The sequence below is a fragment of the Cervus elaphus genome, chromosome 25 (assembly GCF_910594005.1).
Source record: "Cervus elaphus chromosome 25, mCerEla1.1, whole genome shotgun sequence".
NCBI classification, from domain to species: Eukaryota; Metazoa; Chordata; class Mammalia; order Artiodactyla; family Cervidae; genus Cervus; species Cervus elaphus.
This window is the reverse complement of record NC_057839.1, coordinates 26,341,069-26,359,461: the sequence shown is the minus strand read 5'-3', so window position 1 is coordinate 26,359,461 and position 18,393 is coordinate 26,341,069. Positions and strand designations below refer to the sequence as shown.

The window sequence follows — 18,393 nt, the reverse complement described above, 5'->3', positions numbered from 1 at the left end:
TAGTGAATTAACTTCATAGATCATCAAAGCATGCCTAGCCCAAAAGAGACTGGTATATATTAAAATATATTTAATAAAGTACGAAAGCTAGTTAAAAAGCAGACAGTAAGCAGGTATTAAGGGCAAGCTTAATAAACCTAAACAGTAAACAAAAGGAAATCAAAAGGCAGCTGTTCAAACAGCTGCACCATGTTATGATTGGAGCCAGTAAACAATGCAGAACATTAAATAAAGTGGATTGCTTTCGTCCACTGCTGTTCCCACCCTCCCAACCATCCCCGTGCAAAGTAAAAAGCTCCAAGATATTTAATGGAGCCAGCTGTCAGATCCAAAAAGAACAGATCCCACAGCTCATAAATCTGGTCTCCATCACCACAAAAGTTATGGCCAAACAATTCAGCACAACTAAATTATGGCAATAAGCCTATTCATTTTTCATTTTAAACACAAATTACTTTGAAAGCTAAAAAAACAGATAAGAAAAAAAATTATATACAATTTTGCTTTAGTTTGATACCACAGTAAGAAAACTGGACATGTATTAGGGAACGTTTCTGATTTTGGGGAAGACGTTTCTCCTTAAATGGGCTAAAGCAATAGTAGAGAGTTCTAAACTTAAATGTTGATAAATTCACTTCAAAAGCAAGTAAACAAACAAACTATGAGAAACCCAAAAGTCAAGTCTAAGTTGACAATCAGCTTGAAAACAAAACAGGGATTTCAATCCCTAAATTAGATGGTAGAGGCTTCCCTGGTGGCTCAGATGGCAAAGAATGTGCCTACAACACGGGAGATTTGGGTTCGATCCCTGGGTTGGGAAGATCCCCTAGAGAAAAGAATGGCTACCTAGTCCAGTATTCTTGCCTGAAGAATCCCACGGACAAAGGAGCCTGGCATGCTACAGACCATGAGGTTGTAAAGAGCCAGACACGACTCGGTGACTAGTGCTTTCACTAACACTTTCATAAGGCTATGGAACTACAGGAACCTGGACTATGGAGACTGCTTCCAGCATTTTAAGAGTTTCTAACCGTGTAGGGGTGAACAAGGGGAGGCCGAAAAACCTCCAGAGAAGTTTCAAAGTCTCTTCTCTAGTTCTTGAAGCTCTAGGGCCCATCCCAGGCTAGACTTCAGTCACCCTTTGAGTTGCCTGATGGTCTTGTGAGGTATGAACAGAAATGGACCAGGCAATCCCCATATTCATAACAATGGGTAGGTGTCTCACAGAGTGATGTTTGAAAGTCATTCCACCCTTAGCTTACTCAATATTACTCAAGAACAAAGAAGTTTTGCAAAACACAAAATCTTGGAAGGCCAAAATGGTTGTGTCAGAGAGCTATGTATCCATATAGAGGGACAGCTACCATTTCATGGATAGTCTTTAGCCTGTATACCACCTGATCAGCATATTATTTTGGGCAGGCTTTCTGCAAAGATGTATACCTTAGCAAACTGGGGAAAATCTGACTATGATAAAAAGGCGAAGATGCAAGGGCTTCCTGATGAGAGAGTTTCCCCCTTCTGCTTCCCTGTTCTTATAGCACTGCATACACATCTGAAATATGGCATCTCCTACCCTATATTGTAATCATCATTAATTTTTATTATAAAGGAATCTATATTTATGATATGAGGATATCAACTGGAAAGAAAATATTCTTTCACACCCCAAAGTAGTCAAAGTTAATAGTTCTTCTATTATGTTGGTCTTTAAATTTTTCTACATCCAAGTTGGTCCATACTAATAGACTATGACATCCCTGAGACAAGGACTGTGTCTTCATCTTTATATCCCCAATGCGTGCACACGTGCAAAGCCACTTCAGTTGAGTCTGACTCTGTGTGATCCTATGGACTGCAGCCTGCCAGGCTCCTCTGTCTGGGGGATTCTCCAGGCAAGAATACTGGACTGGATTCCCATGCCCTCTTCCAGGGGCTCTTCCCGACCTAGGGATCAAACCTGCATCTCTTATTGCCCTAACAGGTAGGTTCTTTGCCACTAGCGCCACCTGGGAAGCCCTATATCCCCAATACCCAGGACAATGCCTGGCACACGGCAGGGACTCAGTAAATGTAGATAAAAATAATCATGTTGTCTACAATTATTAAGTGCTTCTAGGTACTAGGCTCTGTACAAAACACAGTACATAATCTCTATATTTAAAGTAGGTATTATCCTTTTCTTCATTTTATAGAGAAATAAATTAGTGCAGAGAGGTTACAACACTTGTTCATGGTTACAACGTGAATAGTTGATGAAGTCAATATTCAAACCAAAGACTTTTCGGCTCCAAACTGCATGCCCTTAGCTACTACAATGGAGAGTTAACCAGTTTAATAATACATTTGTGTCACAGTTAATAAACAATAGTAAAGAAAACAGTGAAAGAGAGGTACCAAGTAATGAGTAACAAAAGATAACAATAAAATACACATACAGATGCAAGAGAAATAACAATGATTAGAAAAGTTCTATTTCTCAGTAGTTTAAATGTACATTCAGTAGAACTATGTCAAGAGTTGTAAAGTAACTGTTTTCATCTGAAAATACTCTAATGAACAGAAATGATGTTTTAATATAAAAGCAGCTGAGGTTTAGCATGATCCTGGGAAACATGCCACCTATGAATAGCATGCACACATGTGGTCTTTGAACCCAAGCCGTCACTGTTCTAGGCCTGGAGATATGGCCTCTTAAGAGCCTCTTTAATGGAAAACGGCAGAAAAAAACCATCTTTTAGAAAATGAGGCTCAAAGTAAAAAATATATTTAAAAATCAGCACAAGTGACCATAAGAACTGGTAAATGTGTCAAGAACCCTGTACATTAATAAAGTAACTTACTCTGCCTCACAAATAAGCAGCAGCTGGCAGGGCTGGCAGTACAGAAGTAATGACAGGAAGGATGCCAAGTGGGGCACAGTGGGCCTGGGAGCACATTCTGTTTCTCAAAAATGGTTTATAATCTTTCTGTTCCACATACTTTTCATAGTGACTATCCAGTGGAACATTTACTGAAAAAGAGACAGGCCTACCCCAAACATTTACATAAACACTACTGCAGACATATATAGTTGAGTAAACTACAAAGATTCATAAGAAGAAAAAAGTAAATAACAAATTAAGTTATGAGCACCTCAAATAGTTTTTAAAGAAGTAAGCAGGGAACAAAACTAAATAAAGATAGGCAAAACAAAACAAGCATGGTATAGCTTCTGATTCAAACATGATGAGGAAATAGGAAGAGGGTGGTCCACAGACTCAGGATGGTTATATAGCAAATGCATTCTGATGATGAGGAATGAGTTGGATGATCTTCAACTCTACAACTTTCTCTGGGGTAAGGTATGTCTTACTAAGGAACAGAAACTATATCTCATTTAGTTACATGGGAAGATACCTCTAACACCTCACCGAGGGAGAATTACTCCAACCAGCCACAATATAAAATCTCTGGAGAAGGGGTGTGCGGACTAGATCAGAGGCACAAAGGAAAATAATCTAAAAGGGAAGGACCAGTTCAGATGCCAATCAAGACTCTGGGAGTCACTAGAAAAAAAACTGCTTGAGGTGAAGTTTTCTAAGGTGCTAAGATTTTCTGCAGTTGATTCCAGATGAAGATCTGTAAGTGATTCATTGACTTATACAGTCCTTCCTGCATTGGCAGGTGGATTCTTTATCACTGCACCACCTAGCAAGCTCCCAGTTACTACTTTATGCATGTTCAAACCCTGTGGTAACCTAAATTTGAACCATGTTGTTAGGGGGAACGGATATAATCTAACTAAGCCACAGTAACTGAAATTCATGCATATGGGAACTGTGCAAAGAGAAGTCTGCCTGTAACTTAAACAACTGTTTTAAGACTGTTTTATAGTAAGACAAACTAATTATGAGCACAATAAAAATATGCATGAGTGTTTAGGATAAAACATGAGATTCCACTGAAATTGTTTTCTTCACCCCCAGACTCTCAGGTGTACCAGGTGTTCTCTCTCATTAAGGGGACTTTGGTGGTGAAGTTTGAGAAACACAGCCTTATGGATAGAATGACCCAAAACATGAGAATCCAACTTCACAAAATTGGTTTCTGTGGTACTTGGTTTAAATTAGCATTAGAGATCAGTTGAGTAGGATAGAAAGGTTACCTGGCTGAAACCAAAGTATACACTGTTAACTACATACACTATTCCTGATGATAAAAAAGATATCTTCCACATATCTCTAAACTTCCTAAAATTTGTGATTGGCAGCTTAGTTCAAGTGGCAAGGAGTCAGGAAATTTGTGAAGAAGGAGAGAGGGATTTAAAAGTAAAAGCCATAAAGTATATTCTCAATTTTTCCTTTATACTCCAAAGTTCCAAATGTTCATTTAGGATAGTAAGATTTTCTTCCCATTCCCTCCAAAGATTTAAAACTGTTTATGACAGAAGTACAATAAGATTAAACATTTCCAAAATAAAAACTGTATCTAAAGTGTGAGGGTAACAGAAAAAGGAAAAAACTATAAAAATACATTTGCCTAGGAAAAGTTATAGAATATGGTAAGAGAACTTAATCCTTAAGTTTTCCAAAAGTCAAAGCAAAAATAGAAACAAGAATAGTTATATGACCCTTATTATCAAATAATGAGTTCATTAAGGAAATGTTTTCCTAGCCTTTAACAGAGAAAATTTTCTCTCTAGTCTTTGCATAAAGGATGCTGAGCAATTTAACAAAGAATATCTCAATTACAGTTCTTATAAAACAATGAAGCAACATTATACACATGGCTTTCTTGTATTACCATGAACCCTTGATAAAAGCCACTTTTAATATTAAAATCTAGTACAGTGATGAGAGAAGACAGAAAGAAAGAACTGATGTGGTTGAATTACTTATTTTTCAGAGAGTCTAACTTATCAATATCATACAAAGAAATTTTGGAGAAGACTTAATATGTTCTCATTGCAAGACAAATTTAAAGGCACTAGAAAAAACACAAAGGATATTCTTTCCTGTTAGCAGAAAGATCCACAGTTGCAAAGGGTCAGACATGACTGAGTGACTAACACTTTCACTTTTCAATAACTGTATAGACTCCTATTAGAATTTCATCATGATTTTTGTTTATATGGTTAGAAGCTATCAAGCTGAATTAAAATTTTACAAACAAGGCCACAGGTAACTGGTTAAATTCTGCTTTCTTTGGGTTTAGTTTGCTCTTTTCTCCCCCAGTGTCTTAAGGTAGAAGGTTAGGTTATTGATTTGAGATTTTTTTTAAATGTAGGTGTTTACTGCCATAAATTTCTCTCTAAGCACAGTTTTACTGCATCCCATATATTTTGATATGTTTTATCTTCATTTTCAGTAATCTCAAAGTACTTCCCTAATTTTTCTTGTAATTTTTTTCCTTGAGTTCATTAGTTACTTAAGAGTATGTTGTTTAGTTTCCACATATTTGTCAATTTCTCAGATTTCTTTCTGGTACTGACTTCTAATTTCATTGTGGTCAAAGAACATACTTGGTATGATTTCAGTCCTTTCAAGTGTATTGTGACTCATTCTTTGACTCGGCGTATGGTTGATCTTGGTAAATGTTTCATGTGTTTTTGAAAAGAACGTGAATTCTGCTGTTGTTTAAGACTTTGTAAATGCCAGGCAGGCTGATAGTGTTTTTCATGCTTTCGATATCTTTACTTACTTTCCACTTGCTCCATCAATTATTAAGGGAGGGTTGATGAAATCACTAATTATTAACATAATTGTGGATTTCTCTACTTCTTACAATTTAGACAGTTGCTGTTTCCTTTACTTGGAAGCTCTGTTACTGGGAGCATACATTATGTCTTCTTGATGAACTGGTCCTTAAAGATCATCATATAATGTTCCTCTTTATCTTTGGCAATACTCCTTGTTCTGAAGTCTGCTTTGTCTGATATTAAAATAGCCTCTCCATCTCTCTTACGCTTAGTGTCTGCATGATCTCTTTATATGTAAAGTAAGTTTCTTGTAGACAGTATATAATTAGGTTTTGTTTTTAATCAAACTGACAATCTCTTTTAATTGTAGTATTTAGGCCATTTTTAATGTAAGTATCAACATAACTGGATTTGAATCTATTATATTTCTACTTGTTTTCTACCCAGTAGTCATTTATGGCTGTGAGAGCCAGACCACAAAAAAAGCTGAGTGCTGAAGAAGTGACTCTTTCAAATTGTGGTGCTGGAGAAGACTCTTGAGAGACTCTTGGATTGCAAGGAGATCAAACCAGTCAATCCTAAAGGAAATCAACCCTGAATATTAATTGGAAGGACTGATGTGAAACTGAAGCTCTGATACTTTGGCCACCTGATGCAAACAGCTGACTCATTGGGAAAGACCCTGATACTAGGAAAGATTGAAGACAACAGAAGATGGCGGCAGAGGATGAGTTGATTAGATAGCATCATAACTCAACGGACATGAATTTGAGCAAACTCCGGGAGATAGAGAAGGATAGGGGAGTCTGGCATGCTGCAGTCCATGGGGTTGCAAAGAGTCAGACACGACTTAGTAACTGAACAACAACTCTCTTACACTTAATGTCTGCATGGTATATCTTTATATTTAAAGTAAGTTTCTTGTAGACAGTACATAGTTTTTTTTCTTTTTAGTCAGACTGACAATCTCTTTTAATTGTAGTATTTAGACCATTTTAAATGTAATTATTAATATGACTGAGTTTGAATCTATTATCTTTCTATTTGTTTTCTATCTGTACCATATATTCTTTGTTTCCTTTTTCCTGTTTTCTTTTACGTCACTTGGGTATTTTTAAAGATCTCACGGCTACTGGCTATCAGCTATACATCTTTTCTTTTTCCTTTTTTAAGTGACTGCTCTAGAGCAAAATATTACGGCCCATGGATGAAATATGGCCAACTGTCTGTTTTTGTAAATACAATTTTCTTGCAACACAGGCACTACCCATTTACTTACATATTGTTTATAGTTACTTTTCATGCCACAATAGTAGAGTTGGGTAGTTGCAAACCCATGGCCCATAAGGTTTAAGATATTTACCACCCGAAACTTTACAGAAGTTTGCTGACCACTGTTTTGTGGTTTACATTTAAAAGTTAAGGTTTAGTAACAAAAGTCAATTTCTCAGGTAATTACTCACATTGTTTTCTTGGTTCTTGTTGTTCTTCAAGAGTGTGATAATACAATTATGAATAAAGAAAGCAAGGGTAAGCACCCCAGTCAGTTGTGGAAACTGAAATCTTATCTCTAGGAGAAAAAGAGAGAGGAAAAAACATGCATTAAAGCTGACAACTGGAAAATGAGTACTAGTAGCCGAATAAAATGTCTTTATAAAGTTCTTCAAGGCTAACGTTATACTTGAACAAATACTTGAAAAGGGAAAGAAGAGGAATCAAGAAATCATGCCTGTGGGGATGTTTTATTATTATTATCATTTTTGGCCATGCTTCGCAGCATGTGGGATCGAACCCATGCCCGCTGTGTTGGAAGCACGGAGTCGAAACCAGTGGACCACCAGGAAAGTCCATGTGAGGGTACTTTATATTAGTTATTTCTGTTTGAGGTTATACAACTAGTATGTTGCAGAGCAAGATGAAATTCAGGGTCTGAATGAAAAATGGGTAGAAGACCTCAATATACATTTTTCAGAAAGATACACAGATAGTCAAAAGGTACATGAAAAAATGATCTACACTGCTGATCATCAGAGAAATTCAAATTAAAACCAAATGAGATACTACCTTGCAGCTCATACAAAATGGCTATCATCAAAACAGAACTACCATATTGACCCAGTAATTCCACTACTGGGTATTTATCTGGAGAAAATGAAAACACTACTTTGAAAAGATAATGCATTCCAGTGTTCATAGCAGTTACTCTATGAGGTGTTTCAACAATACAGGTTAAAAAAAAAAGCCCTATTGAGACAGACATCAACAGAGGGATACCTTCTAACAAGAAAAAGAATGATCAACAGCATTATACTTACATAATTATAACAAAGCTCCAATATTTGAGAAGATGATAAAATTATCATTTACACATGATAGGCTTACCTCAAGAAATAAGAAAAATCTCAAATAAACAATCTAATTTTGTACCTAAAGAAACTAGAAAAAGAACAAATAAATCCCAAAGTTAAAAGGAAGAGAAATAACAAAGGTCAGCAAGAAATAAATGAAATAGGGACTAAAGAGATAATAGAAAAGATCAACAAAACTAAGAGCTGGCTTTTTTTTGAAAGATAAAATAGATAAAACTTCAGCTAGATTAACCAAGAAAAAAAAGAAAGGATTCATATAAATGAAAGAGAAGATGCCAAAACTGATACAACAGAAATGCAAAAGATCATAAGACACTACATGAACAATCATACACCAAGACACCAACAAACTGGACAATCTAGAAGAAATGAATAAATTCCTAAAAACATGCAAACTACCAAGACTGAATCATGAAAAAACAGAAAATTTGAACAGACCAGAGATTGAACCAACAATTAAAACCCTCTCAACAGACAAAAGTCTAAGACCAGATAGCTTCACTGTGAATTCTACCAATCAAGAATTAATACCATCCTTCTCAAGCTCTTCCAAAAAATAAAAGAGAAAGATACTTTCAAACTCATTTTACAAAGCCAGAATTACCCTGATACCAAAGCTAGACAAAGATACTACAAAAAAAGAAAATTACAGGCCAATGTCCCTGATGAACACAGATACAAAAATTCTCAATATTAGCAATCCAAGTTAAACAATTCATTAAAAGGATTACACACTATTATCAAGTGAGATTTATTCCAGGGATGCAAGTATGGTTCAACATGTACAAATCAATCAGTGTGATACACCACATTAACAAATTGAAGAATAAGAATCATATGATCATTTCAATAGATGCAGAAAAAGCATTTTACAATAAGTTTAAGTCACTCAGTCACACCCAACTCTTTGTGATCCGATAGACTGTAGCCTCCCAGGCTCCTCTGTCCATGAGATTCTCCAGGCAAGACTACTGGAGTGGGTTGCCATTTCCTTCTCCCAGGCTCCTGTAGGGGAAATTAAAATTGGATGCCACAAGTCCAAGGGAGCCTCCTGGGCATGTTCATTATCAGAATGTTCCTCTCCTTTGTAAAGCACTTCTGACTGTTTAATTGTGAACCATTCAGGGGCCATTGTCCTTCTGATCTTAACGTATCTAATATGCACCCCAAAGATCTTTCCCCTGGTACACATGAAATAATTCCCATTTTTATAAGCTTTATTAACACCAAAACACAAAAGATGCAGACAAATTCCAAGAAAAACGGCACAGATTTCAGCATCGATGAATATAGATGAACTGATTCCCTGATAGGGTAAATAAATTTACCCTATAAAACAAATTTACCCTATAAAATAAATTTACCCTATATAACAAATGAACTCATTCCAACTAGGCTACCCACCCCCTCAAGAACTAGCTCCCAAATGAACCAGTTCCAACTGGACCAGTTCCCAAATCAGGTAAATAAATGTACCCTACAAATGAGCTAATTTCAACTAGGGTGGGCCTGCCCCACGAGAACTAGTTCTAAATGAATCAGTTCAGAGTAGAATCCAACAACACCTCTCCTCTGCAAATGGGTACCCAACCAAATTGGCTTGTCCTATAAAGGAAAAGCCCAGATTGATTGGAAAAAAATGTTCCCAGTGTGCACACTGGAGGGACTTACCCTCCAAAATCGAGCCTGAACACCAATTTATGATATTAATTCTCAAATAACTGGGTATGGAGGGAAAGTACCTCAACATAATAAAGGCCATATATAGGAAAAACCCAGAACGAATGTCATATTCAATGACGATAAACTGAAAACTTTTCCTCCAAGAACAGGAACAACACAAGGATGCCTACCTACTCTTGCCATTTTTATCCAACACAATATTGAAAGTCTTAGTCAGAGCAAGAAAAGAAATAAAAGGCATCAAAATTGGAAAGGAAGAAATGAAACTGACTCCATCTGTCAAGGATATAATACTATATACAGAAAACTCTAAGAATGCCACCAAAAAACTTTTAGAACCAATACATAAAATCAGAAAACTTGGGGAGCACTATTTCAACATACAAAATCTGTTGTGTTTCTATACACTAATAACAAACTATCAGAAAAAGAAATTAAGAAAACAATCCCATTTATAGTAGCATCAAAAAGAATAAAATACCTAGGAAAAATTTAACCAAGGAGTTCAAAGACCTATGAACTAAAATCTGTAAGACATGATGAAAGAAACTTAAGACACAAATAAATGGAAAGTGACTCCAAGTTCATGAATTGGAAGAATCAATATTGTTAAAATGTCCATACTACTCAAAACAATCTACACATTCAATGCAATCTCCATCAAAATTTCAATGACATTTTCCACAGAAATAGAACAAACATTCCTGAAATGTGTATAGAAACATAAAAGACTCCAAACAGCCAAAGTGATCTTGGGAAAGAGGCATGAAGCTGGTGGCATCACACTTCCTGGTTTTCAACTTTATTACAAGATATAGTAATCAAAACAGCATGGTATTGACAAAGAACAGACACGTAGATCAGTGGAACAGAGAGCTCAGAAATAAATCCACACATATACAGTTAATTAATTTATGACAAAGAAGTCAAGAATATACAATGGGGAAAGAACAGTCTCTTAAATAAATGGTGTTGGAAAAACTGGGAGACACATGCAAAAGAATGAAACTGGGCCCCCCTATCTTAAACCATATACAAAGATCAACTCTAAATGGATTAAAAACTTGAAGGTAAGACCTGAAACCATAAAATCCCTAGAAGAAAACATGGGCAGGAGGGTAAGCTCCTTGATATTGATCTTGGCAGTGATTTTTTTTATTTGACACCAAAAGCAAAGGCAACAAAAACAAAAATAAACAAATGGAGTCACATCAACCTAACAAGCTTCTGTACAGCAAAGTAATCCATTGATGAAATGAACAGGCAACCTACAAAATGGGAGAAAGTGTTTGCAAATCATGTATTGGATAAACAACTAATAATCAAACTATATAAATAACTCATATAACTCAATAGCAAGAAAATAAACAATCCAATTAAAAACATGGGCAGAGGACTAAATACAGATATAACCAACTATAGTCAGTCAAAAAACAGACAAAATTAATCTTTGGGGTTAAAAGTTAGAACAGTGGTTATCTCTGCAGGGCAATACCAACTGGTAGGGAGAATGAGACGGACTTCTGCGGTGTTATTCATAGTAATTTCTGGTTTTAAACAGGGTGCTGGTTATCTGGTTTGTTCAGTTTGTGAAAATTAATAAAGTTGTACACTTAGGAACTATGCACTTTTATTATAAATGCATGCTATACTTTAATAAAAAGTTCAAAAGCAAAAACAACAATAAATGTGGGCTATATACATACTATTTAAAGTACATGTGGTTAGAAAATTATGTTTTTCTGGTTACAGATTAACACAATGCTTCTATCAAATGGCAAATCACTCCATAATCCTTGAAAATCAGTGTCTGAGTCTCTTTTTGAAGTCAGTTTCAAAGCATTTAACAGCTTTTCATTTTAAAAATGTAATCTTAATTGCAGTCTTGCTGTTGCTGCTGCTGCTGCTGCTAAGTCGCTTCAGTCATGTGTGCGACCCCACAGACGGCAGCCCACCAGGCTCCGCCGTCCCTGGGATTCTCCAGGCAAGAACACTGGAGTGGGTTGCCATTTCCTTCTCCAATGCATGAAAGTGAAAAGTGAACGTGAAGTCGCTCAGTCGTGTCTGGCTCTTAGCAACCCCATGGACTGCAGCCTACCAGGCTCCTCTATCCATGGGGTTTTCCAAATTGTAGTCTTAAATGTATACTAATTGTTAAAAGTTAAATAGTATCACAAGGTTGCTAACAAAAACCAGTTTCATATCTTTCACATCTCCCATCCTGAATTCTGTTTCCCAGAGGCAACTAATTATAACTCTTGTAACTATTTAGCATATCTTAAATTTATAATCTATTTTTAAGTAATATGCTTATATTCCTTTTGCTTTACTTTAAAATGTTAGACATGATCCATTAATTTTCCACCAGAAGGCTTTAGGACTTTTATATCACTATCACCCTTCACTTCCCATGTCCTATACCCCTAATAGAATCATAATTCTGATTTTGTAAAATCAAAGTTTTCATTTTTATGATTATTATCTATTATTCATAGTTAAGCCATGGAATCTATTACTATTATTACATTCTTCTTTCTTATATAAAATACTTATGCTGTTTTATTGGAAGTAATAGTTGACTTTTTTCCTTTTTGGTTGCCTAATTTTCTAGTTAAAGCTAATTCTTCCCTAAACTCTCCAAAAGAATGGAAGAACTCCACTCTATCTATATAACACATCAAATAACCTTTTGCATTTTATGATTTTTGTCTTTGAAAAAATGCCTCTTGGAGCCATCTGTCTACCTGCTGTAATCTGGGCTGGCTGCTCCCTAGGCCTGCTGCACAGCTGTTTCCTAGGATTTCCCTTCACCATCATTCTGAGAATTTCTTGATATTCTACTTCTTTTTGGTGAAGCACATTTTGCAGTATTGTCCTGAGAAAGAGTGCATGGAAGGTAAAATTTTGTGAGACTTTCCGAAAATACCTTTATTATATACTCTAACAGTTGGATGACAGTATGGTGGGCTTTAGGATTTTAGGTCAAAATAATTTATTCTGAGACCTTTGTTGACCTTCTATTGTCTTTTTCTTTCAGAGCTGTTGTTAAAAAGTCTGATACTATTCTGATTCCAGATCTTTTGTACAGGCTTGTTCTTAGTCCCTGAAAGCTCTTTTCTTTATCCCTGGTGTTGTGAAATTTCATAATGATATGCTTTGGTGTGGGTCTTATTCACAATGTTTTGGGCCCTTATGTCTACAAACACATGTTCTTCAGTTCTGAGGAAATTTCTTACATAATTTCTTTGATAACATATAAAGCTAGGTGATTATAGATGACATTATTTAGGGAATAAAGGTAGAGAGAAGCGGGGTTTGTGTCTAAACTGTGGATGACTATCATTTAGAAGTCAGAGATAAGAAAAGGAACAGTTATGTAGAAGAATCAAGAGAATAGGGTTTTAGAAGTTAAGCAAATAAAGTGTTTTAAGATGGAAGACGTGGCCAAATGTGCCCCATGTTGCTTATAGGTTGAGTAAGAAGAGGTATGGGATTTGGTCATGGGGTTTGGAAAGATGAAGTCATTGGTCATCAGTCTTGGAGTGACTGGAGCAAAAGCCTAACCAAAGTGAGGCAAAATGGAAGAAGTGGAGACAGCACAGACAACTCATACAAAGTTTTTCTTTAAAAGGAAATAACAGTTACAGGGAATGGGGTCATACGAGTTTTTGTTTTTAGACTGGGAAACATGTTTGTATACTAGTAGGAATAGTTTAGTAGGAAAAATCTGATAATGCATGATTAAAAAAGAAAAGATAACTGCAAAAAGTAAAGTCCCCGAGTAGGCAGGAAAGGATAGAATGAAATACATTAGCAAGTTTTTCTTGTTATTTTTCCAATTATCTGGGAAGAAGGGTGATGGGATATACTTACTGAACTGAAAAGTGAATTTTTAGAAACAAGAGTACATAAAGGTTCAATTAGACCCAGAAGTTTATGAGAATTTCTTCACCAGGACAGTAAAGATTCACACCCTCCAAGTTTTCTTGTTTTTAATGAGCCTTTACTAAGAAAGATTTATGACATATTTTCTTTATTGAAAAATTATTCAATCACAGTAAGTCTCAGAGCCATAAATATTTATAAAAACTCCTTTCAGTCTTCATGATTCTCCTTTCACATCATTTAGAAATGAAGCAAAGTGAAATAAATGGCTTGATAACTACTTAAACATGTTTCTCTTTTCCATCTTCTAAATAACTATTAATACTCTCCCTTTCTTTCATATTTATCTCTAATGTTCTATCATTAGCAGGAACTTTAATCACTAAGTCTAAATATAAATCATTATGAAACTACTTTTAGAAAATAGACTATTTTTATTAATCAGTGGAAAAAGTAGCTTAAAGTTGCCATTTTTATCACTATTCAATTTTAAATACAATCTGTGAGAGAAGGATGCCTTTCAAGCCCCAGTGCTTCCTTTATCCTGAATTTAAACTGACTTTTTATTCTTTGTGGGCGTCTAATAGAAATTTAAAAAATTAAAGTTGATGCAGCCAGATGAACTAAAAATAAGTAACCATGGTAACACAAACAATGACTTCCAACGATCACCAACTCAGTACACCTGGAAAACTCAAGAATGTTGTAATAAATGAAACAAAGACAACTATAATTGTAGGCTGTAGAGACAAACCTGAGAAATTGAATAAAGACTTGAAATCTACATTGCCAGAATCAACAGTTGAAGAATGGAAGGAAACCAGTCTTTCTAAATCAACAACAGGATTTTGTACTACTTTCTTTCTCCTTATTAGTTCTTAAGGTACAAGCATAATAGCCACTTCTATTTTCTAGTCTGTCTCCTCATTTAGCATTATCCATTCATTGCTTTGGACTTCCCTGGTAGCTCAGCTGACAAAGAACCTGCCTGCAATGAAGGTGACCCCAGTTCGATTCCTAGGTTGGGAAGATTCCGTGGAGAAGGGTTAAGCTACCCACTCCAGTATTCTTGGGCTTCCCCGGTGGCTCAGATGGTAAAAAATCCTGCCTGCAATTCGGGGCACCTGGGTTTGATCCCCTGGTTGGAAAGATGCCCTTCTGTCATGTTCAAAATACTCTAAATTTGGGTGAAACAAAAAATTGCTATGGGGGGAAAAAAGGAGGAAAAAAACACTTAATAATCACCATCTTAATTAGTCTGAAAAACATCAACATTAAAAGAAAAAACCCATAAGGGGAACAATGATAATTACCAGCATTTAGTTCAGTTCAGTGACTCAGTCACGTCCGACTCTTTGCGAGCCCATGGAATACAATACACCAGGCTTCCCTGTCCATCACCAACTTCTGGAGCTTGCTCAAATTCATGTCAGTCGAGTCGGTGATGCCATGCAACCACCTCATCCTTTGTCATCCCTTTCTCCTCCTGCCTTCAATCTCTCCCAGGATCAAGGCCTTTTCAGATGAGTCAGCTCATCACATCAGGTGGCCAAAGTACTGGAGCTTCAGCTTCAGCATCAGTCCTTCCAATGAATATTCAGGTTTGAGTTCCTTCAGGATGGACTGGTTGGATCTCCTTGCAGTCCAAGGGACTCTCAAGAGTCTTCTCCAACACCACAGTTCAAAAGCATCAATTCTTCAGCACACAGCTTTCTTTATGGTCCAACACTCACATCCATACATGACTACTGGAAAAACCATAGCCTTGACTAGATGGTCCTTTGTTGGCAAAGTAATGTCTCTGCTATTTAATATGCTGTCTAGGTTGGTCATGGCTTTTCTTCCAAGGAGCAAGTGTCTTTTGATTTCATGGCTGCAATCACCATCTGCAGTGATTTTGGAGCCCCCAAAATAAAATCTGTCACTGTTTCCATTGTTTCCCCATCTATTTGCCATGAAGTGATGGGACTGGATTCCATGATCTTAGTTTTCTGAATGTTGAGTTTTAAGCCAACTTTTTCACTCTTCTCTTTCACCTTCATCAAGAGGCTCTTTAGTTCCTCTTTGCTTTCTGCCATAAGGGTGATGTTATCTGCGTATCTGAGGTTATTAATATTTCTTCCGGCAATCTTGATTCCAGCTTGTGCTTCATCCAGCCCAGCATTTTGCATGATGTACTCTACATATAAGTTAAATAAGCAGAGTGATAATACATAGCCTTGACATATTCCTTTCCCAATATGAAACTAGTCCATTGTACCATGTCCAGTTCTAACTGTTGTTTCTTGACCTGCATACAGATTTCTCAGGAGGCAGGTCAGGGGGCCTGGTATTCCCATCTCTTGAAGAATTTTCCACAGTCTGTTGTGATCTAAGGAGTCAAAGGCTTTGGTGTAGTCAATAAAGCAGAAGTAAATGCTTTCTGGAACTCTCTTGCTTTTTTGATGATCCAGCGAATGTTGGCCATTTCATTTCTGGCTCCTCTGCCCTTTCTAAAATCAGCTTGAACATCTGGAAGCTCTCGGTTCACATGCTGTTGAAGCCTGGCTTGGAGAATTTTGAGCATTACTTTGCTAGCATGTGAGATGAGTGCAATTGTGTGGTAGTTTGAGCATTCTTTGGCATTGCCTTTCTTTGGGATAGGAATGAAAACTGACCTTTTCCAGTCCTGTGGCCACTGCTGAGTTTTCCAAATGTGCTGGCATATTGAGTGCAGCACTTTCACAGCATCATCTTTTAGGATTTGAAACAGTTCAACTAGAATTCCATCACCTCCACTAGCTTTGTTCCTAGAGATGCTCCCCAAGGCCCACTTGACTTCATATTCCAGGATGTCTGGCTCTAGGTGAGTGATCACACCATTGTGATTATCTGGGTCATTAAGACCTTTTTTATATTTTTGTACAGTTCTTCTGTGCATTCTTGCCACCTCTTCTTAATATCCTCTGCTTCTGTTAGGTCCATACTGTTTCTGTCCTTTATTGTGCCCATCTTTGCATAAAATGTTCCCTTGGTATCTCTAATTTTCCTGAAGAGATCTCCAGTGTTCCCATTCTTTGTTTTCCTATATTTCTTTGCATTGAATCACTGAGGAAGGCTTTCTTATTTCTTCTTGCTACTCTTTGGAACTCTGCATTCAGATGGGTATATCTTTCCTTTTCCCCTTTGCTTTTAGCGTCTCTTCTTTTCTCAGCTACTTGTAAGGCCTCTTCAGCTAACCATTTTGCATTTTTGCATTTCTTTTTCATGGGGATGGTCTTGGTCACCAAGTTCTTCAGGTACTGTGTCTATCAGATCTACTTCCTTGAATTTATTTGTCACTTTCACTGTATAATCATAAGGGATTTGATTTTAGGTCATGCCTGAATGGGCTTGGGATTTTCCCTACTTTCTTCAATTTAACTCTGAATTTTGCAATAAGGAGTTCATTATCTGAGCCACAGTCTGCTCCTGGTCTTGTTTTTGCTGACTGTATAGAGCTTCTCCATCTTCGGCTGCAAAGAATATAATCTGATTTCGGTAATGACCATCTGGTGATGTCCATTTGTAGAATTGTCTCTTGTGTTGTTGGAAGAGAGTGTCTGCTATGACCAGTGAGTTCTCTTGGCAAAACTCTGTTAGCCTTTGCCCTGCTTCATTTTGTATTCCAAGGCCAAACTTGCCTGTTATTCCAGGTATCTCCTGACTTCCTACTTTTGCATTTCAGTCCCCTATGATAAAGAGGACATCCTTTTTTGGTGTTAGTTCTGGAAGGTCTTGTAGGTCTTCATAGAACCATTCAACTTCAGCTTCTTCAGCATTAGTGGTTGAGGCATAGACTTGGATTACTATGATATTAAATTGTTTACCTTGGAATTGAACAGAGATCATTCTGTCATTTTGAGATGGCACCCAAGTACTGCATTTTGGACTCTTTTGTTGACCATGAGGGCTACTCCATTTCTTCTAAGGGATTCTTGCCCACAATAGTAGATATAATGGTCATCTGAGTTAAATTCTCCCATTCCGGTCCATTTTAGTTCACTGATTCCTAAAATGTTGATGTTCACTCTTGCCATCTCCTGTTTGACCACTTCTAATCCACCTGATTCATGGACCTAACATTCTGGGTTCCCATGTTACATTGTTCTTTACAGCATCAGACTTTACTTCCATCCGTAGTCACATCCACAACTGGGTGTTGTTTTTGCTTTGGCTCCGTCTCTTCATTCTTTCTGGAGTTATTTCTCCACTGATCTCCAGTAGCATATTGGGCACCTACCGACCTGGAGAGTTCATCTTTCAGCGTCGTATCTTTTTGCCTTTTCATACTGTTCATGGGGTTCTCAAGGCAAGAATACTGAAGTGGTTTGCCATTCCCTTCTCCAGTGGACCACTTTTGTCAGAACTCTCCACCATGACCCATCCATCTTGGGTGGCCCTACAAGGCATGGCTCATAGTTTCATTGAGTTAGACAAGGCTGGGGTCCATGTGATCAGTTTGGTTAGTTTTCTGTGACTGTGGTTTTCATTCGGTCTGCCCTCTGATAAAAAAGGATAAGACACTTATGGAAGCTTCCTGATGGGAGAGACTGACTGTGGGGGAAACTGGGTCTTATTCTAATGGGTGGGGCCATGCTCAGGAAATCTTTAATCCAATTTTCTGCTGATGGATGGGGCTGTGTTCCATCTCTGTTGTTTTGCCTGACACTCAAAGGCAAGTCTCACTCAGTCTCTTGTGGGCACAATGCTCCTTTCTCCTGGTCCTGGTGTTCACAAGGTTTTGTTTGTGCCCTC

At 37.0% G+C, this 18,393-nt stretch overlaps 1 protein-coding gene across 6 annotated transcripts in view; it reads right to left on the bottom strand.

Annotated features, from left to right (window-relative positions):
* SLC38A9 (solute carrier family 38 member 9) overlaps nucleotides 1-18,393 on the bottom strand; it is an 80,350-nt gene that overhangs the window by 8,568 nt on the left and 53,389 nt on the right. For all 6 annotated transcript variants that reach the window (XR_006337780.1, XM_043887272.1, XM_043887271.1 and 3 more), the window contains one exon: nucleotides 7,144-7,250. Coding sequence is in view for 5 of the 6 variants with exons in the window: in XM_043887272.1 (XP_043743207.1) it covers nucleotides 7,144-7,250 (107 nt within the window). In the remaining variant the exon portion in view is untranslated. The remainder of the gene's footprint in view (nucleotides 1-7,143; nucleotides 7,251-18,393) is intronic.